The sequence below is a fragment of the Aspergillus pseudotamarii genome (assembly GCF_009193445.1).
Source record: "Aspergillus pseudotamarii strain CBS 117625 unplaced genomic scaffold BDV38scaffold_6, whole genome shotgun sequence".
NCBI classification, from domain to species: domain Eukaryota; kingdom Fungi; phylum Ascomycota; class Eurotiomycetes; order Eurotiales; family Aspergillaceae; genus Aspergillus; species Aspergillus pseudotamarii.
The window spans coordinates 617,388-639,892 of NW_022475020.1; the positions used below are offsets into that span (position 1 = coordinate 617,388).

The 22,505-nt window shown below is 48.9% G+C and overlaps 8 protein-coding genes across 8 annotated transcripts; 4 read left to right on the forward strand and 4 right to left on the reverse strand.

Annotated features, from left to right (window-relative positions):
* Positions 1–711: 711 nt before the first annotated feature.
* hel10 (putative high expression lethality protein Hel10) lies at positions 712–1,407 on the reverse strand (the record flags this gene model as incomplete). The annotated part of the gene is made up of 2 exons (XM_032058825.1): positions 712–1,024; positions 1,091–1,407. The coding sequence occupies 2 exons, from the start codon at positions 1,405–1,407 to the stop codon at positions 712–714; spliced, it is 630 nt and encodes a 209-aa protein (XP_031918038.1).
* A 4,904-nt stretch (positions 1,408–6,311) lies between these two features.
* BDV38DRAFT_236758 (putative 60S ribosome biogenesis protein Rrp14) lies at positions 6,312–8,419 on the forward strand. Its single transcript, XM_032053502.1, has 3 exons — positions 6,312–6,428; positions 6,533–6,616; positions 6,724–8,419. Exons 1-3 carry the CDS (start codon positions 6,414–6,416, stop codon positions 8,212–8,214), a joined length of 1,590 nt encoding a protein of 529 aa, XP_031918039.1. The 5' UTR covers positions 6,312–6,413; the 3' UTR covers positions 8,215–8,419.
* On the reverse strand, positions 8,420–9,856 carry BDV38DRAFT_236762 (NuoI/complex I 23 kDa subunit family protein). Its single transcript, XM_032053503.1, has 3 exons — positions 9,492–9,856; positions 9,058–9,323; positions 8,420–8,994 (listed from the first exon to the last, which is right to left on the reverse strand). Exons 1-3 carry the CDS (start codon positions 9,773–9,775, stop codon positions 8,864–8,866), a joined length of 681 nt encoding a protein of 226 aa, XP_031918040.1. The 5' UTR covers positions 9,776–9,856; the 3' UTR covers positions 8,420–8,863.
* A 170-nt stretch (positions 9,857–10,026) lies between these two features.
* Positions 10,027–11,601, forward strand: acpA (acyl carrier protein). The gene is made up of 6 exons (XM_032053504.1): positions 10,027–10,334; positions 10,432–10,449; positions 10,538–10,618; positions 10,687–10,735; positions 10,810–10,848; positions 10,915–11,601. The coding sequence occupies exons 1-6, from the start codon at positions 10,125–10,127 to the stop codon at positions 10,920–10,922; spliced, it is 405 nt and encodes a 134-aa protein (XP_031918041.1). The 5' UTR covers positions 10,027–10,124; the 3' UTR covers positions 10,923–11,601.
* A 250-nt stretch (positions 11,602–11,851) lies between these two features.
* BDV38DRAFT_176375 (GOLPH3/VPS74 family protein) lies at positions 11,852–13,449 on the forward strand. Its single transcript, XM_032052005.1, has 4 exons — positions 11,852–12,267; positions 12,363–12,609; positions 12,683–13,176; positions 13,236–13,449. Exons 1-4 carry the CDS (start codon positions 11,998–12,000, stop codon positions 13,284–13,286), a joined length of 1,062 nt encoding a protein of 353 aa, XP_031918042.1. The 5' UTR covers positions 11,852–11,997; the 3' UTR covers positions 13,287–13,449.
* Positions 13,450–14,514: 1,065 nt separating this feature from the next.
* BDV38DRAFT_268238 (uncharacterized protein) lies at positions 14,515–17,286 on the reverse strand (the record flags this gene model as incomplete). Its single annotated transcript, XM_032056736.1, has 3 exons — positions 14,515–15,666; positions 16,108–16,296; positions 16,372–17,286. The coding sequence occupies 3 exons, from the start codon at positions 17,284–17,286 to the stop codon at positions 14,515–14,517; spliced, it is 2,256 nt and encodes a 751-aa protein (XP_031918043.1).
* A 1,043-nt stretch (positions 17,287–18,329) lies between these two features.
* BDV38DRAFT_278767 (ribosome biogenesis TSR3 family protein) lies at positions 18,330–19,604 on the reverse strand (the record flags this gene model as incomplete). Its single annotated transcript, XM_032058826.1, has 3 exons — positions 18,330–19,081; positions 19,143–19,279; positions 19,369–19,604. The coding sequence occupies 3 exons, from the start codon at positions 19,602–19,604 to the stop codon at positions 18,330–18,332; spliced, it is 1,125 nt and encodes a 374-aa protein (XP_031918044.1).
* A 191-nt stretch (positions 19,605–19,795) lies between these two features.
* On the forward strand, positions 19,796–22,395 carry BDV38DRAFT_176394 (VHS domain protein). Its single transcript, XM_032052006.1, has 8 exons — positions 19,796–20,053; positions 20,125–20,212; positions 20,261–20,336; positions 20,387–20,680; positions 20,732–21,004; positions 21,057–21,438; positions 21,488–22,026; positions 22,084–22,395. The coding sequence occupies exons 1-8, from the start codon at positions 19,987–19,989 to the stop codon at positions 22,282–22,284; spliced, it is 1,920 nt and encodes a 639-aa protein (XP_031918045.1). The 5' UTR covers positions 19,796–19,986; the 3' UTR covers positions 22,285–22,395.
* The last annotated feature ends 110 nt before the right edge of the window (positions 22,396–22,505 follow it).

The window sequence follows — 22,505 nt, forward strand, 5'->3', positions numbered from 1 at the left end:
TGGAAAAATATCCCGAAGCGAAGCAAACTATTGGGCCTTGGTGCATTAGACTGGAACGTTAATATAGGGTCATGGCGGCATGGCCACGACAGTGAGAGAACCCCGCTTCAATGAAGTGGCCTTAGGTTTTCGTCAGAAGATGCGGGATAGAGCGATTAGGGAATATACAACTTGAGAAGTAATGGCCTATTGTTGCGTTCTGGAGTCGCACAGAGGTAGTACAAATCATTCAATTGGTGGTTTGTTGGTTGCTTGGAGCGGTGGATGTGATGGTTGCATGTAGTGTGGGTTAGTCCCGAGTGGGTGGGTTTTGTCATATCCAATACGATGGGGATCATTTGTAGAAGGGAATGTGTCTAATCTTTCCTGTTTACTTTGTTGAAGAGCTGACGCTGATATCCACTTCAATTCAAGTAGATGGTAGTCTAATTCAAGATAGCAATAGTTATGATTGTAAAAATAGCAAGAAAAAAGCCAGCGAACAACGCGTCTCATCGTAAGTGAGCTAATAAGCCCACAGGCGGCAACAAACTGAATAGAAAACAATAAAGTATATCCCCAGAACATGTCCATGTGAAGCAAGGCAGAGACAGAAAAATGTAAAGAGAATCGTGCGAACCCGGCCAGCCGAACGAGATAGAAGTCGAAAGGAGCTAGTTCACGTATCGCGAAAAGGGATCATCGTGGAAAAGCGAGGTGACAATGATTGATTTACCGCTTGTTGAAGAAGCTGCCAAGCTGGTCCATCATAGCGTTGCCGCCGGATCCACCTTGAGAGGGGGGGGCACCGCCATATTGGCTGCCACCGTAGCCACCATACTCTTGCTGCTGCTCGTTTTCCTTCTTGTCCTTGTGTTGCTTCCAGCCGTCCTGCGCGATGTGACCCAAGATCGCTCCACCAACTGCACCGAGGAATCCGTGATCAGCCTTGTGGCCAGCGAAGCCACCTGCAAGGCCACCGGCAAGAGCACCGCCAAGTCCACGTTCACCGTCCTGAGCACCGCCGGGAGCCTGTTCACCGGATCTGTGGGCAGAGAAGTTAGTTGGTTGGTTCAGTAGTGTAAAGGAAGATGCTGGTAAAGATACATACCCTTCGTAGCCACCCTGCTGACCATATCCTTGCTGCTGGCCATAGTTCTGCTGACCACCGTAGGATTGCTGGTGGTGCTCGGGCTGTCCGCCGCCGCCATAGTAGTCGTTGGCGGCACCGGAGCCGGAGCTAGCGCTACGGTTGTATCCCTGATCGTATCCCTGATCATGTCCAGAAGACTGTCCGTAGCCCTGCTGCTGGTAGCCGCCCTGAGGGGGGTAGCCACCCTGCTGACCGTAGCCACCCTGCTGACCGTAGCCGCCTTGCTGGCCGTAGTAGCCGCCCTGCTGGTTGTTGTAGTGATCGTAGCCAGACATGATGTGTAGTATAGAGTTGATATGTGAAAGATGAAGGAAGTTTGAATGGATGGAGAGTGATGGATGAGTATGAAATTAAGACCGAGGGAACGGGGCTGTTAGGACCTTTTTATAAGGAGATGGGTTGGCCACTTGATAGGATGATCTATTAAGAGCACAGGGCTGAGTTGCTGATGACAAGAGGGAAAGACCCCACCATGAGCCCAAGGCGAATCTTCCCCCGTGTGCCAAGCCCCAATGTTTCCACTTGTTCCCAGCGCCCAATAATACCGGTTTTGGTTTCGGTACGGGTATTGTCAACTGCAAGGCTGTGCTGTGTGTGGCAGTGGCGTCTGCCCGTCAACTTGTCATTCCACACAATGATTGACCTTACACTGTCACTATGCTCTAGTGTGTCATTAAGGTAATTCGACGGGCTTCCAAGACAGATTCGCATCAAGCGCGCGGGGTGGCTGTGTCACTGTCACCTGTGGCCCTATACTGCGTCCCGTGCTTACAGGGCTGAGTAATGCATCAGTATCATGATGACCATCTCAGTATGGAGTTATGCCCCGCCAAACTTTCAACGATCGTCACAATGTTACCTTCATCTAGTAACTTTGAGAAAATTCGATGGGTGCCCCTCGTCTTACTCGGCTGGTTGCCTACGAACCCAAGGCTCTCGGCGGAGAAAAGAATGCCTCTTCGGGTCTAGTGATACAAAGCCGAGAGTGAGCAGAGAATCACTAGTGCGCGTTTGTTGCCATTTAACTGGTGCAGTTGATCCCACATACTCGACTCGGTAGGAATTCATTCGTGAGTAGTACAATTGTACTAATCTCCGCCGCCATACATACTCCGTACTACTAATGGGTATGTACATACTAGTACAGTAGCACCTCACAGCCACACACTGCGGCTGTGCCCTATCAACAACTGCATGACGTCAATTCTTTAATTAATTGCAGGATTTAAGGAGACTAGGACACACTATGATGATCTTATTATGATAGTAGTGTGAGAACAGAAGCTTCTATTCTCGGAACCTCGGAGTTCTTGAAAATTGACAACCATAACTTGCGGTCCGGGCTTGCCGAACCCATCCGGTACAACTCGGGTGAGTGCATAGTAGGAGGTATTATACACATATGCATACCGTACCAGGTAACATGGTAATACCGATGTTCCTACTAACAGGCAGCCATATTCTTTACGTTTCTCCCTGTTAGAACTTAGACGAGGTCGTTTACCGATTTATGGTATAAGTAGTACGTACTGATAGTGGAGAGTAGCTAATCTACCTGAGGGGGGGGGCGAAGATGAACTATAATTGGATACTGTAAGCGCTACTCCGAAAATAGTTGCCAATATCCCAGACCTCTCAGCCCTAGCACCCCCGGGCTCAAAGAACAAGCAGCGACGAGGAACACGCTACAAGTATAGCCTCACTGTGTTCGTCCCTGAGTTCTAGGCCCTCGGCTGATTCCGGACTTAGCCACGGTCCCTGGTGTTTTTGTGAGTTCGATTGAGAGCCGCTAACTACGTATGGCAGGTTTATCGTGGCTGGACCATTGGTGAACCAGCCATTGAGGATCACGTATGCCCCGAATAGAGTCGCCTTGCACTAGTAGTTTCGTCATCGGGCAAGATTTCAGCTGCTATCAACCAACACGTGAGGCTCAGTTTCTACAACACTCTCTTGTTCTCGAATGTTTACTTGCGGCTCATTAATACCGCCTGTTGTCGGCTCGATATATATCCATATAGTAAGTACCCCGTACATTCCACATATATCACGCATTTCATGTCAATGCCTTGGGCTATGTCGTCACCTACATATCCGACTCATGCCTAACTGCCTTATCAACTATTAAGCGTATCCCTTACGTCCTCAAAATCTAAAATCAACATGGAATTTTTCCGAGAACCTCTGACTGCTATTCACAAGTCTAGCGAGCAACACACCCATGGTGAGAATGCTAATTTTACTAGGTGAGTGCTGCCTGATGAGATAGTCTCTCCGTGCACCGAACGTCAAACAACTTGACCCAGCAGCTACTCAATAGGGCTGACAGCGGCGCTATGGAAGGACCATAGTACAAGTATTCCAGTAATGTGCAAGCAGTACGGTCGTCTATTGTGTTCCTGGCTGGTATGGCCGGATTTCAAGAATTACAATCAAGACTTCCGACTAACCATGGTCGTTTCTATGTCTGGGTGGTTGATATGAGTGCTATGGGATGGGGTATAATACCTACGTGCTCACGTTTGAACAATCGCAGGACCTTTGATCAATACCCTGAGATCCTAGTACGATGCTAGTTGTGTATATATGCCTAAGAGACTGGAAAACCGTCCAGAGTACGTTTCTTGCATATACCTGTGGGGTAGTGACCGACACCATACATTGTACTGTATAACCTTGTCTCAATTAATTACCATAGCTTCAACAACTAAGTCATATTACAGATAGGATCTGATAAGCAAACAAGTTCTGTGAAATCTGACAGCTCGTACTAACTAAGCCTTCTGAAATATTCCTGGGGAATGTGCCTGCGGAATAAAGGGTGAAATATGCGGGGATAGAGGCTAACTCTTTCTTTGTTCTTATTGTTTTTGAAATTCAAATCTCTTTGTCACCCAACGCAAGAGACGAGCCCTAATCTTCCTATCGTCATGCTAACATAAGGTCTGAGCTTCCCACCATTACAAGATCTACATGCCACACGCGCGAACTGCGGGTCACCAGAGCACACACGCAAGGGAAAGAAAAAAAAAACACATCAGAGGGTTTCCCGCAATTTCACCACAGCTTACTCCATGAGTCGAAACACACTTTGAAACCCAACCACACACCAAAGATTCATCGCAAAATAAAATATCTCAACTCAAAAATCAGACGTCTGGGTTAAAAAAAACCTCATCATGTGACTTCCGCTGCTGCATGTATGATCAATAGACGGCAGAATCGGATTGGCTCAGCGCGTGAAGGGTCAGACTAACAGATCCATATGTGTTTACTTTTTGCGGGTCGCGCCTGACCTCCTAACAAACCACTGATACTAGCTGAGTGTTTATTGAGGACCTATGACGAATGGCTTTTCAGCTCCCCTCATGGTGTTCATCGTGGTATCCACTAGATCGGATATAAAGCTGTCCATCTTAGGCAGATGACCCGATCATCACACCCCTTGCGCCGAATGATGTAGGGCTGTCGTGCGGCTGGCGGAGATACTTCTGCGGTATGGCATATTCGCGTGAAAATTTCTTTTTTCTTCTATAGATATTAAATTTAAAAGGGCTTGAGCTCACCTGAGCTGTTTTTTCAATGCTTTGTGTTTTTTTGTTTTTTGTTCTTCTTTCTGTTCCCTGGTTAGGCCTATAGACTAGGTTAGCTGGCACAACATGGCTACTACTCTTTATTTAGTTTTGCATTTTTTTCTTTTCTCGGGGTTGCACAGTTTAACTTATGCCTCAACACCTCCGACAGTGTATCTCATCCGTCATGGCGAAAAGCCGGACGATCCACTAGACAGTGGACTAAACGCAGATGGCTGGAAACGAGCTGAATGCGTGCGGGGCGTGTTCGGAGAAGACTCTCCCTACGATATTGGCTATATAATGGCACCACATATTAGTAAAAGCAAGTATTCTTTTGCAACTCTACCCGCGCCGTAATTTGGACACTACACAACGCAAAGAACAAGAAATATACCTGCCCATACACAGGATAACTAACAAATATAATAGAAGGAGAACACAGACGCTCCTACGAGACCGTCCACCCACTAGCAACAGACCTCGGTCTAACCGTCGACACCTCCTGCAAGCGGAACAAAGTCCACTGCGTGGCAGAAGCAGTCAACAATTATGAGGGACCCGGCAATATCTTGATTTCCTGGCGACATAGAAAGATGAGAGAGTTGGTTCAGGCGTTGGGGTATGATGATCCGCCTGAATATCCTGAAGATCGGTATGTTGGTCTTGATTTCCTGGATATTCCTCTTAATTTTGGTCTTGGGTAGTGGGAGAGCTGGAGTGAAGCGTTTGGTTATATGAGAAGAGCTTTGTATATTGACTGAGGCTTTCTTGCAGGTTTGATCTGATCTGGACTATTCCGTTCCCGTATGACAATATCACGGACATCCGGAGTGAGGATTGTCCGGTGTTAGATGTGCCCGAGGATTTGATGGTTGAGCTCTGAGAATTCATTGCGTGTTGTTCCGTCTTTTATACCCATAAGTGAGGTCATAGGTGGTTATATGCTACGTGGCTGGAACCACTAGCCTGGGTTTAGATGCAGTACAGGAAATGCGTACAGAATATGAGAAAGGCTTTTCCTAAATATATGTCACCACATCCTTTACTGGCTAAGGTGTGGAAGGTACAGCAGGGTGTTGTCGCTTTGGAGGCGTATGCATCCTAAGACTGGATTGGATTGAATTGAATTTATAGCGGGATACCAATTGCGTCATGGATTTGTGTTGAACTAAAAGGTAGAATGTCTTTTTGCTCTTTTTTATCTCAGTAAGGAAGAGTCGGATCAATAAGGCATTTACTCTCGACCTATTGTTAGGTTGTCATGTATAACATAATAGAATAATGACATCTGGTGTAGGGCGGTCAATCAGCTTGATATTGGAGTGAAGTACACTGTGTCATACGAAGAAATGCTGTAATAGTAGGAGAACGTCTAGTGACAGACTAAAATATCTCTTTCATCGACCAGCTTAGATTAGTACATTCTTATTTATTAGCGAGAAGTTAAACTGAATACTTGAACAAAAATAAAGTTAGAATAATCGATATGATAAGTCAGCAATCCCACGATGTGGCAGGCGGTGAACAACCAGCAAAAAGCAAGCGGAGAAAAAGAACGCCAAGATTTCGAACCGCCCACCCAATTTTTTCGAGAGTATCGCGTCCATACTTCGAAAAAACCCCCCTCAACTTCCAGGTGACTATCACCCAATCCTACATAATACCTGGAACGGAGCTGTTGTGAATCTCCGATTCAAGTGGGAAAAATGGATGATATCGAGGTATGTGGGCTTGCTTCCCCTTGTTCGTCTATGATTCTTGTGGTATTGCATACCGATCCTAGAATTGAAAATTGACGATCGGGAAATTTTTTTTGGCTCTACAGGAACGGTTGCGTAGCCACGCCCAGGCTTTTGATGGCCTTTTGTCGTTGATCCCGGCGAAATACTATTATGGGGAGGATGGTAGTGTATGTGATTCTACAGCCTGCTGTCTTTGATGCTTTTTGTCCCGTTTTCCCCACGGTCTCCGGCTTGTTCTGCGCCAGGTGTGGCTGACAACCCATATCCTTCATAGGACCAATGGCAACGCAAGAAGCAGACGAAAGAGGAAGCTCGTGAGGCGAAACGGGCGAAATTGGATCCCGATGCCGCGAAGACTGCTAAAGACGTAATGGAAGAGAACGCCCGGAAACGCAAGCGTCAAGAAGAGGGTCAAAATGAGACCGCATCATCTGAGGATGAAGAGCTCGGCTCAGAAATGCCTAAGGAAGGCCTAAAGCGGGCTGATGCGGCAAAGAAACAGAAGCAATCCGAAGATCCGGCGAAGTCGGAAGAGGCGGAAGCTCGTAAGAAACTAAAGGAAGAGAAAAAGGCACAGAAGAAGGAGCAACAAAAAGAGAAGAGGAAGGCTAAAGAAGCCACAAAGAAGGAAAAGCTGAAAGAGCAGCAAGAGAAAGAGGCTAAGACCCCTGTTGCTGATGCTGCACAGACGCCAGAGTCAAAGCCTGCCAATGATAAGAATAAGAAGCAAGAAAAGCCGCCTGTAAAGGATGACGATAATGATGACGACGCTGATGAAGAAGAAACCGAAGGTCTCGCTCTGGAGTTTAACCCAGAGCAAACAGAACAGTCTTCCTCTTCTTCTACCCCCAACTCCCCTAGCTTCGATGCCTCCGCCCTTCAATCTGGCGCCTCTTCGATATCTTCTATTGTCCCACCTTCTGTTCCTAACGATGCCTCTAAGGGCTCATCATCCGATCAAAAGCCCCTCAAGTCCACACCCGAAGAGCTGAAGCAACGACTACAAAAGCGCCTTGATGAGCTCCGCGCAGCTCGTCACGCAGACGGGCTGAACGGCAAGCCCGCCAGAAACCGCCAAGAGCTGATTGAGGCCCGTAGACAGAAGGCAGAACAACGCAAGGCGCACAAGAAAGAGCTACGACAGAAGGCCAAGGAGGAAGAGCAACGGCTGAAGGACGAGGCATTGGCCCGCCGCTTCTCCCCAGGTGGCTCGGGCTCTCTTCTTGCCTCGCCACGCTCCCCAGCTGAGTCGGTGGGCTCTAGCGCCGCCAATTACTCCTTTGGCCGTGTCGTCTTCGCCGACGGCCAGGCTGCTGATCCTAGTCTGAACAATGTGCGCGAACAGCCTAAGCGCCATGGCCCCCATGACCCCGCTTCAGCCCTGAAAGCCGTTGAGGCCAAGAAGGCCCGACTGGAAAGTATGGACGACGAGAAGCGTGCTGAGCTCGAAGAGAAAGACATGTGGCTGAACGCTAAGAAGCGCGCTCATGGTGAACGAGTACGGGATGATACTTCACTGCTGAAGAAGGCTCTTAAGCGCAAGGAATCCGCTAAGAAGAAGTCCGAGCGTGAATGGAAGGAGCGCATAGAGACCGTCCGCAAGGGTAAGGAAATGAAGCAACAAAAGCGTGAAGACAATCTCCGGAAACGCCGTGAAGAAAAGGGCAACAAGGGCAACAAGGGCAAGAAACCCGCCGCAGGCAAGAAAAAAGCTAGACCCGGCTTCGAGGGAAGCTTCAAGGGCAAATCCGGTGGAAAGAAATGAACAGTGACTAGTATGTAATACCAACTTATGTATCTAAAAAGAAAGATATCCTTCCGCAGCAGCCCTTCATGATGAGCACTTGCTCTGCGGAGAACAAAAGTGATCAAAAGCTAAAAGAAAATCGAGGATTGTGGGAACTGGTGTTTGGGCTTCTTTGGGGGGTTATCTTGTTATTTGTGCATATGTGCATAGGCAGCGATTCACCTGTTGATATTCATAAATTTCAAAGGAGTTTTCTTGGTTTTATCTCATCTCGTTTGTAGGGGCCCTTAAAGATTTGAAACAAAGGAAAATGAAGTATTCTCGGATTTATTCCCTAACAAAAACAGTATAGAAAACAAGAACAAGCCATGCGGGATTTCCCTCCAACATCAAGACAATAAAAGAACAGAGCCGGAATTCTAGTGACTGGGATCCCCTGTGAACCCGACTAGTACATCTGGTAATAAAGCAGGCTAAGCGTTAGATATGTACAAAGTGGGAAGATGAGGGTGTCGACCCTTGGATATCCTCTCAAGGAAAAGTTTTGTCTTTCCCTTATATGATTTTTATGATAGTATTCTTTTGAACCCATCTTCTAAAGTGGATTTACGTGATGTGACACCTGATTCAAGAGTGCCCTTGGGATATGAAAGCAGCCGGTATTGTTTTAACGGTAGGGGGCGTCAGCTCTGGCAGCGGCAGCAATTTCAGGCTCCCACTTGTCACCGTTGGCCAGGAGCTTCTCCTTGTTGTACAGCAGCTCCTCACGGGTCTCGGTAGCATATTCAGCATTAGCAGCTGTGTCGCAGCATGTCAGTTACGGTATTCGAGAGCTATAATCCTGGGATGGCTGGTGCTTACTCTCAACAATGGCATCAACGGGGCAGCTCTCCTGGCAGTAACCACAGTAGATGCACTTGGTCATATCAATATCATAACGGGTCGTCCGACGGCTTCCGTCCTCACGTTCCTCGGCCTCGATGGTGATAGCCTGAGCAGGGCAGATAGCTTCGCAAAGCTTGCAAGCAATGCAACGCTCCTCACCGGTAGGGTAGCGGCGCAGGGCGTGTTCGCCACGGAAACGAGGAGAAATAGGACCTTTCTCGAAGGGGTAGAAGATAGTGTAACTGGATTATGATATCACATCAGTTAAGCTATTCGACCGATCGAGAATCGCAACTAGCTTGTCCCATCATGCTTCCAGGATACACTGCAGGTGTAGATGGTCGTAAGGGATACCAATTGGTCCTAGGCATCTGGAATATCATGATAATGCGCGGGAGAGGGCGACTTACGGTGGTCTGAAGAACTGCTCCAACACGACGTACATGCCGCGGAAAATCTCAGACATGAGGAAGTATTTGCTGGCCTTGTCCAAGGAGGACTCGGTGGTCTCGTCCCATTTCTTGGGGGGAGCCAGACGGAAACCGGATGGAGGGGGACCAGCTGGGGTAGCAGCCCGGCACACCGAGGAAGAGAAGTTTGCGGTTGAACCCAAGGGACGGAAAGAAGAGGTCAACAGAGAAGGCGTAGGCCGGCGGTAGGCGACCAGCCTCGCGACCGACTTCGAGGAGGCCATGGCGGGGGATGAGATAGCGAACTGGAGAAGAGGAATAGAGTGGTGAGGGGAATCAATTGGGGGGGTCAAAGTGGGAACAGGACAACTGGGAGAGGTTCACGAAAGTCGCTTTTGGTGGTTTGCCGGCGGCTTAGGTCATTTCTTTCTGCCGCCCCGTGATTGGCCGGCCGCAGGTTTTTGCTTCCCCCGAGCCGCAACACCAAAGCAGAACTTCAGAAACTCCATTCTCCAAAGTCATCTTTCCTACCACTCCCGACTCTACTTTCTCGTCACCACCGCCCGCCCTTTCTCTTTATACTTTATTCCCAGGCAATTGCGCCTTTCTTTCACTTCCTCTTCAACCGACATAATGTTCCGTTCCGCTGTTGTCCGCTCTTTGAGGGCCTCCGTGCCTCGTGCCGTCAGGGCCCCGGCTACCTTCCAGATCCGCAGCGCTCCTGCCGCTCAATTCGCTCCTCGTTTTGCCTACCAGGGCGTCCGTCTTTACTCCGCTCCTGCCGGTCTTGACAAGAAGGAAGCTGAGGGTCGGATAGTCAACCTCCTGAAGAACTTTGACAAAGTACGTCGGGTTACTTTCCCGCCTCGGAAACGAAGACCATCCCGGAATCATCTACGGGAAACTTGAACAATGGCTAATATATCTCATTACTGTACAGGTTTCCGATGCCAGCAAGGTTAGTTAACATTCATCGTCTCCGGGCGCTTGACGGACCAGTTCAGACCCGCACACAGAACGGTGAACTAAGGGATTGAATCTATCAGATCAACGGCTCCTCCCACTTCGCAAACGACCTTGGACTTGACAGCTTGGATACTGTTGAGGTTGTGATGGCCATTGAGGAGGTATGGATATAGCATATTTACTATTATACCGGCCTTGAGTTGAATACTGATATTTTTCCGTCGAACAGGAATTCAGCATTGAAATCCCCGACAAGGATGCCGATGCCATTCACAGTGGTAAGTCTTATCTGAATGAGGCCCATTGACGGGCAGAATGCGGTGATTGTCCATATACTCATCTTTCGCTACAGTTGACAAGGCTGTTGAGTACATCCTTGCTCAGCCCGATGGTAAGTTCTATCTTGCTTCCACAATGCCAACGTGTATGAGTTATCCCCGACTAACTGGTATCGCAGCCCACTAAATTATGTAATACGAAGGTCTGAATGATTTTGCGGGTTAGATAGAAAACAAGGGGATGGTGGCGTGCATCTACATGGGGTCTCAGCGTGGAAACGCTACTTGTATGCTGATACATGCCAGTGTTGTTTCACCCTACTATATCGTGTATATCATCTTGAATGCAGTTTGATTGATTACTTCTGGAGTGGGTTGCTACTGGGTCTCTGGTTGACCTCGTTATGCGCCAGTATTCTGATACCAACCGCCCTAGCATGTAGGATTAGTATTATATGGTCGGTGGTCGAATTGACGCGGGTCTCAAGATGCATTGAACATGTTGTATATACCGTCTTGAAATTAAGACGATTTAAGGGAGGCTCTGAAACCGGGTTGCTTTGACAACCTTCACAGAGGATGACGTGGAGCGGAACAAGTCGACAAGAACAAAATAAAACATTAAGTTAAGGCATATATAAAAGGATAGGAAAGAAAGCCTCTAGTGCAATGGTCTTCTCTTTATATGTGTCATGGTTTATTCAATGGGAGAATATTTGCGCGCGCACGCGCGAGAGAGAGAGAATGCTTTCTATAGAGATTGGACTATTTATGGGTCTCTCCAGTTAGATAAATTATGACATGTTTTTTGTGGTCCGTCACCGGAGAAGCATTGACGCTAAGGGAGGAACAAAAGTTGGAATGGGCGTAACTTAATATCAATCGAGAATTTCTTTTTAACTCCAAAACACTATTGGGGTTTTTATTCTGGTGTCTGTTTGGCGCAAGGGATTCTATCTGGTCAGCCTGAATTAATTCCTATCGATCGACCGTTTCGGGACAGTTCCAGTTGCACACTCTCCGCCTCGTGTCCTTCTTCCTCCTCGTCTTCTTCCTCCCACTCCTCCCCTCCCCCCTGACAATTTCCCGCTCAGCAAACTTTCGGGGTATTCTTTCCTCACCCGTCAACCACGTTACCTTCAAAGAACTGGTAAACGGTCTATGTCGCAGGTCATAGCGGTATAGATTTCGGTTCCTGACATTCTTCCCGACCGTTCTTTCGCTCTCCTTTCCGCTCCCGAACTCCGATCCCCTATCTCCTCATGGCCTCAGCCGGGGGCTTGACTCGCCGAAGAGGTGGCGGTCGAGTCGCTGGCGCAGACGAGAACGATGACAGCAGAGTCTCCTCTCCGATCTCCAGAAATGGCTCTTCCTTGGATAACCGTATTCCCGAGACGTCTTTCACCAGTACCGAGAATGGTCACAAGATCGCATTCGACCCCAGAGACCTCAGCGAGACCGAGGAACGAAGCAAGCAGCCCAAGCTGACGCTGATGGAGGAAGTTTTACTGCTGGGGTTGAAAGATAAACAGGTTGGTTTTCCGCCCTCGTCTACCTCGTTTACGCAGGGGAATGGCGCGTTGCGATACCCAATCTGAATGCTGACACCGGTTCGGGGAATCTATAGGGTTATCTGTCTTTCTGGAACGAGAACATTTCGTACGCCTTGAGAGGGTGTATTGTGATTGAATTGGCCCTCCGCGGCCGGATTAGCATGCAGAAGGATTCTTCTCGACGGCGCTTTCCCCTGGCCGATCGTGTGATTGAAGTCGTCGACGATACATTGACTGGGGAGGTCTTGCTGGACGAGGCGTTGAAGATGATGAAGTCGAGCGAGAAGATGAGCGTGAACTCCTGGATTGACCTCATGAGTGGTACGTACGACCCGATGCTCTCTATGTTCGATGATGGAGAAGGCCCAGGGTACTAACGGGGGACGCATGGCAGGTGAAACATGGAATTTGATGAAGATTGGCTACCAGTTGAAGCAAGTGCGCGAACGCCTGGCGAAGGGCCTTGTCGACAAGGGCATTCTTCGTACCGAGAAACGCAACTTCCTCCTCTTTGACATGGCTACACATCCTGTCGCCGACGGCGGCGCGAAAGACGACCTCCACCGTCGGGTGCGCAATGTGTGCAGTAATCGAACAGTGATTCTCCCGTCCAACCAGTGGCTTCCCGAGGACTCCGAGTTCCGCTATCTGCGGACGATCACGATGGTATGCGCAGCTTACGCGGCGAATGTACTGGAAAACGCTCTGGTCACAATGAGCCACGAGGCTCGGGAGAGAGCCTTTGCGCAGGTGGATGAGCTACTGGCAGAGTATTCCCAGTGGCCATTTGCCCGGCGGGCGGGTGGCTCGCAGGCAATTGGGGCTAATTTGGCGGGGGCAATCAACGAAGAGGTGAACAAGGCTAAGGACAGAGAGCTTCAGTTGGAGGTATGCTCGTTTTCCTTCTGCAGAGTATTGATTTGCAACCACTAACGAAAACTTCACAGATTGTTGCAGCATGTTTGAGCGTTTTTACTAGACTCGATTCCCTACTTTAGGAGCTTACATCTATCACCCTCCTATGTCCTTCCACCCTTTGCCTTCTCCGTCCATCTTCCTTATTCCCCCAGATCCCTCTCCCAGAAAATTTCAGCAGGAGTTCTTCTTTTCCTTTGCTATTTTGGCTACTTAGCAGTAGTTTCCGGCATGCGGTTGGAATTGGGCGAAGTGACTTGATATGATTCAGCCGTCGAATACGGTCCAATGCATTATTCTACGAAATGTTCGATTTATCTGATCTCCATCGATCTGTTCTTGTCTGCTTGTTCTTGTCTTTCTTTCCCGTGGACCACGTTAGCATTACCAGCATATCCTTTCTGTTCAGATGATAAGGGCATGTGTATACCATAGAACCGCGCACGAAGCATACCTAGCCATCAACACAAGCCAAACTCATGGACAAAGAGAACCAGAAAAAGCACAAGAGAAAGGGAAAAACACAACCAACCATGCCATCATCTTTCACCAGACCCGCATTCTATATCCCGATTGATATAAAAACGAAGCCCAACTGGTTTGCGGCTCAAGGGATTTGAAAAACGAAAGAGCAACAGACAAAAGGGATAAAGTAGGAGAATAGGCTGGAACAGTGTCTTCATGATTTCCCTTGTTTTCCGTCCTGTTTTTCATGTTTCTTTTTACCCTTCTTGTCTACGAACTTACTTTATTTACCGATTTTCGCCCATCTAATGAATCAATCAATTAACTTCTTTTCTTTATGATGTCTATTCATTGATGGCTGTCGTTTCATATCTCTCTTTCTCTGATCTGAGGATCAGTGTCTTACTCCCTCTTTTACTACCTACCTTTTCCCTTGTGTATACCAGGTTCATGGAAGGAAAGTATTGACTATATCGTTCTCTTGAGGCGTGTATGCTTGAACTTGACTATTTTCCTCTTTCTTCTTTCGTGTATGTGGCTGTGGTTTGGGAACTGTTTCCTCTATGTTCTGGTATGTTGTTATTAAATGTGAGTATTATTGATATAAATCATGTTTAGGGTTTGTTTTCTACGTCTCTGGTTATGTGTGTTTAAGTTGGAATAAGTCGTAGATTACGGTTTGAGTCTAGGCTACGATTTATGAAGTTAACAGTGTAGCATTCTACATGAGAATCAGAAAATTCAACTAAATGCCGCTCGATGCTATGAAATGATTCTACATACTGAATGTGACCAAACAAGTAAAAGAACTATACGAAAATATGAGACAGAGAAATAATAGAGACATCAAATATTCACCCGGAAGACCATCATTCCTCCTCTCCTGCCTCCACCGGCGCCAGCTGCCTCAGCCGCTAGGACATCCACCCCATGGGCCAGATCCACGATACTCTGGACCCGGCCACGGATGGAACCCTCTTCGACCAGTTCTGCAATACGAGCTAGGGCTTTACCGTCCGGTTTCAAGGCAACGAATCGACTGAACAGGCCGTGTTTCTGGGTCTGGGCTTCCCTGTCAGCATTTTGGGGCTGTACTGCTGTGTCATCTACGGCGGTCAGGACGACACCGTTGTTTTTGACGACGTCGGATGAGTGGGCGAGGCTGAACATCTGTTCTCCGGCGCAGTCGAGGATGACGTCGACTGGATCCCATTTGTTCTTGCGGAAAATCTCGGCGAGATCGAAGTCTTGTGGTAAGGGGAGCGCGGCGTCGATAACCTCGTCCACTTTGACATGATCGCGCAGAAAGTCGTCGTGTTCCGGGCATGAGCAGGTGGTGCAGATCCATGGCCGGTGGTGTGGAAATAGAGATCGAGCCCGAAGCAGTTGGAGCGCCTGGGCAGCGACTTCGTTGTCACGGGCGTTAGTCACCAGAACGCGCAGCTTACGACGCGCGTCGCTGGGGTCGAGGCCCCCGTATGTGAACAAAGCCTGCCATGCTGTGAGAGCAGGTCCAGGGATGGTAGATGCCTCGGCGGCGCTGATGTTCTTCGGCTTCAACGCGATCTCATCTTCGGTTGCGACTATATAGTCTGCCGCGGCGCCGTCGCGGGTGTTGCTAATGAGCCCAAAGACAGTGTCGGCGACTTTGAATTTTGGGCCATCTGGTTTATCGTGATCTTCGGTGGGAGTGCTGATGACTATGCCACAATAGTTGTGCAGGGGAATCTGAGGGATTGATTTCGACGGATGAAGGCTTCGAGCGAGTCTTAGTCCGTCATGAGAGAAAGCAGCTGTTTGAATCTTAATGAGGTACTGATTTGCTGCTGGCTTCGGTACTGGGAAGTCCGTGTCGAAGATAATCCCCGAATCCACCCTGGGCGCATCCAAAGCTGTCTGATCGGTGATGGCAGTAGAAGCCGGTCGGTGATATAGGGCTCTCATAGTCTTCGGGACGAACGTCTGCTCGTCCATTGTGGTAGAAAAGGGCTTCGCTGGCTTCATTATGGTTTAGTGTATAGCATATGTGTGATACGGTGTCGGTGTGTGCTCTACTCTAGATGAAGACTATAACCTAGGCCGGGGCAACGAGTATATAACCCGCCAACACAGGCTTCGACCCTCAGTTGCAGTATTGTGCACCACAGGGTCGTTGAAAACGGTTATGACCGTCCCATGAAGTCAGTTTCGCAACTCTCTAATGAGAGCAGCTTGTTTGGTAGTAAAGTTCAGAGTGAGAGCTGTGGGGAAATCGCTGCAGATAATCTCATGTTGACGTAACGAGGGTCTCCTTCCGCTTATATCAGCAACAACCTTTTATACTTCGCCGGAAAGTTGCAACACACCATGCAGGATAAACCAGTTATTGTGAATAAATCCTTGCGGTTAATGCGTCTCGTGAGAGGAATGCGTGGTAGTGTTAACGTTCAAATTACCCACGAAGTCGAACACTGCTTCAGGTTGTTCAAACACCTTCCATACTCGGTCGGGAACATCCTCGAAAGCTGCCTCGAACCTCTCCGGAGAATTTTGATCTTCTAGATGTGGGACATCAGTGACTTTCCTGATCCAAATAGCACGGATCCAGTGCGGGTGCCTCTTATAGATCTCCGCGTATGCTTCCGGATCCTGTTGTGTTGAGTCGCCGATACAAATGACTTCTCGCTGAGGGAACTGGCGTCGAACTTTCTCGATTTGTTTTACCTTGTATTCCATGGTATTTACTGTGAATGACTTGACCAGTTCACTGACATCCAGCCATGAGGAATCTCTGAGAATTAGGGTCCCAGGATTGAAATGCGTATGAATAAACGTTCGCAAGAATGGATATAGGTTGTACGGCGAAGCAGATACATAGAACCATGCTGGTGCAAGTTCCCTGTGCATGTGAGAATACAGCTCAGGCATTCCAGCAATAGGCCTCGGCTCTTCGACAAAGGTTGTTCGAAGAATTCCAGTAGACTCGGAGGTTTTGGTATACTTGATGGTATCGTCGATGTCCGATATCACGAGCCAACCTTTCGGGCCAGCGAAGTAGGTTTGCATTGCGATATTGCCTCTCGAGCCACGGAGATACGAGCGCACAATATTCCCATCTGCAATGCGACCGCCTCCCATATTCACCACCTGACTGCTGATGCCATTGCTGTTTGTGGGACCAAGTTGCTGGATGATTGTAGTGCTATTCGGTTGAGGAATCTCGAGCATCATCAAATGTGCAGGCATAACGTGATATAGGAAAGGTTGTAACCGTCGCGCTATTTGGTGACGTATCTCCCTTTCAGTGCCTATTTCTCCGTCGAGGCCAATGAGGTCCGCAATCATGGCAACGATCTTACTCATATCCTTCCGGCTGTCCCTTCGAAAAACGCAAGCCACGACTTCCGCGTGCCACGATTCCTTCTGCCCCTTAGCAACGGGGGTCGCGCGTAGATAAGCGGTATTATCGAACAACCACACGGTATGATGGCGGGTATCTACTGCTTGCAGCGAAGGCTGCTTCCATAGGAAGGAGGTCAGGGAGTATAGCATCGAATCTCTCCTCCACGAGCGGTCTCCTAAGCGTTCGAGCTTCTGGATAACGGGGGGATGCTTTGTTTGAGCTTTCGGTGAAGTCATCCTGATGTTGTCTCAAAAGATCTTTTGGCGTTAAAGTAGAGGAAAAAGGTATAGCGTTCAACCGAGCGATGATAGTTGATAATTTAAGTGACTCCAAAGTGATCTGCACTGAGAAAAACCGAAACAGAGACAAGTAGTTCACAAAATAAGCCCGGAGATAATTGCGGTAGTTTTCCACTGTCTAGTCTTATATCATCCAGCATATATGTGTAAGGCTGATAGTCCTCCTGATCTTCGCATAGACCTCATCATCGTATTGGTTCTGAGCCACGGGGCAGTGACCCTTCCCGTTTGGTTTGACGGCAAATTAATTTGAGTCATTATCATCAGGAACAGTCAGGCGAACTGACGGTCAGGGCGGGCTTTCTTTAGTGGGTAAAAGATTCGCTGTGACTGCGAATGAAAGAGGTCGTCTGTCGTATAGTCCAGCGAGTGATGGCTCATCGCTTGGCGCCCGGTACAACCAAGTCAGCATTGGGTTGCTTGTGACCCTATCAGATTTCTCGGTTTTTCTCGGCGCCTGACCACCTTAAGGCACAGCTTTGAAGGTGATCGAACCAACGCCCGCGAAAGTCAAGTTTAGACGTAATGCTGCAGGAACGTGGGTCTTCAGTGACGCTGGCCAGTGAACAGTCCTGCTGCTACTATGTAGATGTTTCCCATTTGCCCCTTACTTCTTGTCCCGCGAGTTCTGTTTGTTGTCATTTGGCATCACCGTCGTGTTGCAGGGCGAAGAAGAGAAGGTGTAGGCGGTGCAGATCATGGGAATCGAAGAGTTCGCCCTTCATTGTTCTGCCCCATTGGTCCGGTCTCGAAGGTACAGCCACCCAGCTTCTTGACCCATGGCCTTAGTAAGGCTGACGGACAAAAAATTGTAAAAATATCTTTATGTAACTTTTATTTCATCAACCTCATATTTCATAAATCTGTACATCATATGAATTGTCCTTTTGCCAATACGCGACTGTTTCTGCTTCCCTCGGAATTTCAAAAAGTGTTGGAAGAAAAGCATGCAAGACACAAGATAAGATTGGACAAGAAAACTACCACCTCTTAGGAGCACTAATCACCGTTCGAGAAAATGACGCACTGAGGGTGTCGTTCCCCTTTTTCCGGGTAGCAGCAATGATACCTGTCCGATCCGTCACCGGCGTCGCATCAATGATATTGTCAAACGCTTCGTCGTCACTCCCATCCGCCGACCCGGACTCGGCGTCGGAGTCTTCAACAGGCCCTGTATCTGGACGTGTGATCTTCTCAGGTTGTGGCTTGTCGGGAACAGTAGGATTCTGGAAAGACTTGGAGTTGAGAATTTTGCGGCGGATTTCGGCCATCTGCTCTTCTTCTTCGGAGTCATCTGAGATGGCGAAAGGGTCTTTTTCTTCTTCCGGCTCTTCCTCTTCATCATTCTTTTCTTTATCTTGGTCACCATCTTCACCATCTTCACTGTCCTTATCATCATCGGAATCAGAATCGTCTGCCCTCCGGTTCGTATTTCCCACTGTCCACATATCATCGGCACCTTCGACACGACTGTCTTCGTATTCTTTCTCAATCTTAGCCAGCCATTCTTCCTCGGTCCGTTTAACGTCTTCTTCTGTGGCGCATGCGGCATATCGCTTAAGGAGTTTCGAGTTGATATCGAGGAAAGCCTCGCCGTAACTGAAATGTTTGAGAACCTCTCTAGCCCAGTCTTCGTGGCCGCAAATACAGAAACAGGCCGCCAGGGCTTCGACACAGTTTAACCGCCATGGCCGTCCGTAGTTGACTGTGTTTGCTGCAACGAGATAGGGTACTGGGTTTATCAGTATGTAAATCAATGAAGCCTATTAGAGCAGCTTTGAAGAGAAGCATACGAAGTCGTTCACATTTTCCTCCTATGCGAGAGAAAGGCACTTCCTTCAGCCTTACCCACGAGCATTCCACTACTGCGGCGCCATATTGTTCTAGTATGTCTCGGTCCGCGGGGGAGATGATTTTCTTCGCATTCGGACTGTAGTCACCTTGTTAATCTACTAATAGTAGCAAGCAAACAGATGCGATATTTGATGACACTAAGAGGATACAAAAAAGGTTACGTACGAAACGACGACACCTGGATACTTTTGTCCAATACCTAGCTCTCGCATCAATCCCAGATGCATTAATCGCTTGCCCGAGCATCGCTTCGGATCGCAGTGGCCCAGATCCCAACAGGCTGCTTTGAAAGGAAGTCTGTCGGAGGACTCGCCATCGCCGCGGGGCACTGGGCGTGGGCGGGGTGTCGAGGAAAATTTCTTGCCTCCGCGGGAGTAATTGTCTTTCTTGTGTCGGACCATGATGTAAGGCAGGCTAAAATAACAAATCCGGTATTCCTAATCCCTAGAGTTCAGAAAACAAGAGCTGTTATGCAGAGGTTGAGGGAGTGGTGAAATGGTTCCTGAGGACTAGTATATTTTTATGAGTAGTTCATGCTCATCGAAGGACCAGACGGGGCAACGACGGTGACGGAAGCGCCAACACGTGGAGCTCAACCCAACTAGAGTTTATGTGACGCCGGGCCCGCAACTTGCTTTGGCCAGCAACTATCTTTCTTTCCCTATCACTTCGCCTTCTTTCCTTTGTCCCTGCCCCTGCGCCCCGGTCGGACATTGTCCATAGGGGCTCTAATTCTCGTCCGTCACCTTTTCCGTCACCACCCTGGAAGCCGCATCAGCACGAATGGCAGCTAGGGACCGCTTTGGTGCCTACGCTGACCTAGGCCTAACTCCGCTGCAACGAGCTATTCGTATGTTACCAAACCCCCAACTGCTTTAGTAGCAAGAATATATTCTAACTCATCTTGTGCGTATCCACTAGGTCATGCTTGCGATATCTCTCACTACGAACCCAATCTTGCCCTGAACCTCGAAGTCGCGGACTTGATCAACTCCAAGAAAGGCAATGCGTGAGTCGCAGTCGATCCAGTAGGATGGCGCATTCTTACGTTCTACAGTCCCCGTGAAGCAGCACTGGAGATTGTCCGTCTAATCAACTCCCGGAACCAAAATGTCTCCTTACTGGCGTTGGCTGTAGGTTTACCGATCTTGGGAGAAGCTAGTGCGGGGCTGACCTAGTATAGCTCCTTGACATCTGTGTTAAGAATTGCGGATACCCTTTCCACCTTCAAATCAGCACCAAGGAGTTTCTGAATGAGCTCGTCCGACGGTTTCCCGAGAGGCCGGCGTTGCGCCCCTCGAGAGTTCAACATCGTATTCTGGAGTCGATTGAGGAATGGAGGCAGACTATCTGTCAGACGTCGAGATACAAGGAGGATTTGGGACATATTCGGGACATGCACCGCCTTCTGCTCTATAAGGGCTACGTCTTCCCTGAAATTCGAAACGAGGATGCTGCAGTTCTGAATCCCAGTGACGTATGTCCTTCTTTCGGGCTTAGTTTTAGGATAGCTAGCTGACATTCCCAGAATCTTCGCTCCGCTGAGGAGATGGAGGAAGAAGAGAGAGAGGCTCAGTCGGCGAAGCTCCAGGAATTAATTCGTCGAGGCACACCGGCAGATTTACAAGAAGCGAACCGATTGATGAAGGTGATGGCCGGATATGACAATCGACACAAAACCGACTACCGGGCTAAGGCGGCAGAGGAGGTCGCTAAAGTGCAACAGAAGGCCAAGATCCTGGAGGAGATGTTACAGAGCCAGCAGCCAGGAGAACGAATTGCAGAAGGTGATGTGTTCGAGGTAGGTTCATCACTGGCTGTGTGGAGGCTGCCGCTAACCGTCGACCGCTTAGGAGCTTGCCAATGCTTTACAAAGTGCCCACCCTAAGATTCAGAAAATGTGCGAGGAGGAGTCCGACGATCCAGAGGCTGTTCACAAATTGTTGGAAATCAACGACAGCATACACCGCACCATTGAACGGTACAAACTTGTCAAGAAGGGCGATTTGGAGGCTGCATCGAAGATTCCAAAGGGCACTCTAGGAACAACGACCGGTGTTTCGAAAAACGCGAACAATGAATTGTCCCTCATCGATTTCGATCCAGAGCCGAGCTCAAACGGCAATGCCTCGCAACCGGCGGGCGGCAGTTCTCTCGAGAATGATCTACTTGGCCTCTCAATAGACGAACCAGCCCCCACTGGAGGCATCTCCCTAGGACCTGGACCTGGACCTGGTGGGTAGTGTTTTCCAGGGAGCCTAGACCTGTTGCTGACTGAATTTAGTGACCCCAATACCTTCTTCTACACCTCCCGTACAGCAGGCCCCTTCGGCATTCAAACCCAATTATGATATCCTATCTTCGTTGAATTCATCCCGCCCTGCATCTCAATCATCTTCGCCTGCACCCGCAGCGATGCGGCCACAGAGCACCACAGCTACTCCACCTCCGTCCGACCCTTTCGCCTCGCTGGTATCTGCCAGCTCCCGACACCCAAGTCCGTTCCCTTCGGGAGTCTCCAGTCAACAGCCCGCATCAGCTGGGCCTTCCCTCCTCGATCTGGCAGGAGCCAGTTCGTCGCAGCCCCCAGCTGGCAACACGAAAGCGGCCGAGGAGGACGAGTGGGATTTCACGTCCTCTCTCCCAGAAAGTAACACTCTCCCAACCACGAATCGTGTGCAGGTGTTGAACTCGTCGTTGCGGGTGGAATTCGTGGCGCGGCGGCAACCCCAGCAGGCCCGGCAGATTCACATGGTGGCCTTGTTTTCCAATGGCACCAACCAGCCACTAAGCGAGTTGCATTTCCAAGTTGCTGTGGAGAAGGTTAGTTATCGCGGTGAATGTATAAAGTTCAAAGTTCAGGGGCTAATGCAAGAACAGGCATACAATTTGCAGCTTCGGCCCCAATCAGGGCGAGATATTGCACCTCTCCAGGTGAACGGAGTCCAGCAGGAAATGTTGGTGAGTGGCGTGGAATCGGGCAAGGGTAATTCGATTAAGATGCGGTTCAAGGTTTCGTACCGGGTGGGCAACGAACAAAAGGAGGAACAGGGAATGGTGCCTTCGTTGGGAATTGCTTAGAGAGAGAATACATTCGAGAGGTGAGGGCGAACTTGGTTCGTTTCTCCTTAGTTCTGTCCGTGTTGTTCAGTTCTCCAGCCTACATTCTTGTCTATACCTGACCAACTTTCTGATGCCATTTTGATGAGCGATATTTGGTGAATTAAGTTTGTGAGATTGATTGGGTCCTCTTGCAGCGTTATTTGAGTAGAAAAAGCAACTGATCCGTGAGTTGATATCTG

Excerpts from the sequence above, each read along its gene's own strand:
- BDV38DRAFT_236758 (XM_032053502.1), top strand. Across the intron at positions 6,617-6,723 it reads ATTATGGGGAGGATGGTAGT|GACCAATGGCAACGCAAGAA; the intron begins GTATGTGATTCT and ends TATCCTTCATAG.
- BDV38DRAFT_236762 (XM_032053503.1), bottom strand. The coding sequence starts at position 9,775 with ATGGCCTCCTCGAAGTCGGTCGCGAGGCTGGTCGCCTACCGCCGGCCT. Across the intron at positions 9,324-9,491 it reads GAGCAGTTCTTCAGACCACC|TTACACTATCTTCTACCCCT; the intron begins GTAAGTCGCCCT and ends ATCATAATCCAG. Across the intron at positions 8,995-9,057 it reads CGTTGATGCCATTGTTGAGA|CTGCTAATGCTGAATATGCT; the intron begins GTAAGCACCAGC and ends GCTGCGACACAG.
- acpA (XM_032053504.1), top strand. The coding sequence starts at position 10,125 with ATGTTCCGTTCCGCTGTTGTCCGCTCTTTGAGGGCCTCCGTGCCTCGT. Across the intron at positions 10,619-10,686 it reads TTGTGATGGCCATTGAGGAG|GAATTCAGCATTGAAATCCC; the intron begins GTATGGATATAG and ends TCCGTCGAACAG. Across the intron at positions 10,736-10,809 it reads TGCCGATGCCATTCACAGTG|TTGACAAGGCTGTTGAGTAC; the intron begins GTAAGTCTTATC and ends CTTTCGCTACAG.
- BDV38DRAFT_176375 (XM_032052005.1), top strand. The coding sequence starts at position 11,998 with ATGGCCTCAGCCGGGGGCTTGACTCGCCGAAGAGGTGGCGGTCGAGTC. Across the intron at positions 12,610-12,682 it reads CTGGATTGACCTCATGAGTG|GTGAAACATGGAATTTGATG; the intron begins GTACGTACGACC and ends GACGCATGGCAG. Across the intron at positions 13,177-13,235 it reads ACAGAGAGCTTCAGTTGGAG|ATTGTTGCAGCATGTTTGAG; the intron begins GTATGCTCGTTT and ends AAAACTTCACAG.
- BDV38DRAFT_176394 (XM_032052006.1), top strand. The coding sequence starts at position 19,987 with ATGGCAGCTAGGGACCGCTTTGGTGCCTACGCTGACCTAGGCCTAACT. Across the intron at positions 20,337-20,386 it reads TCTCCTTACTGGCGTTGGCT|CTCCTTGACATCTGTGTTAA; the intron begins GTAGGTTTACCG and ends GACCTAGTATAG. Across the intron at positions 20,681-20,731 it reads CAGTTCTGAATCCCAGTGAC|AATCTTCGCTCCGCTGAGGA; the intron begins GTATGTCCTTCT and ends TGACATTCCCAG.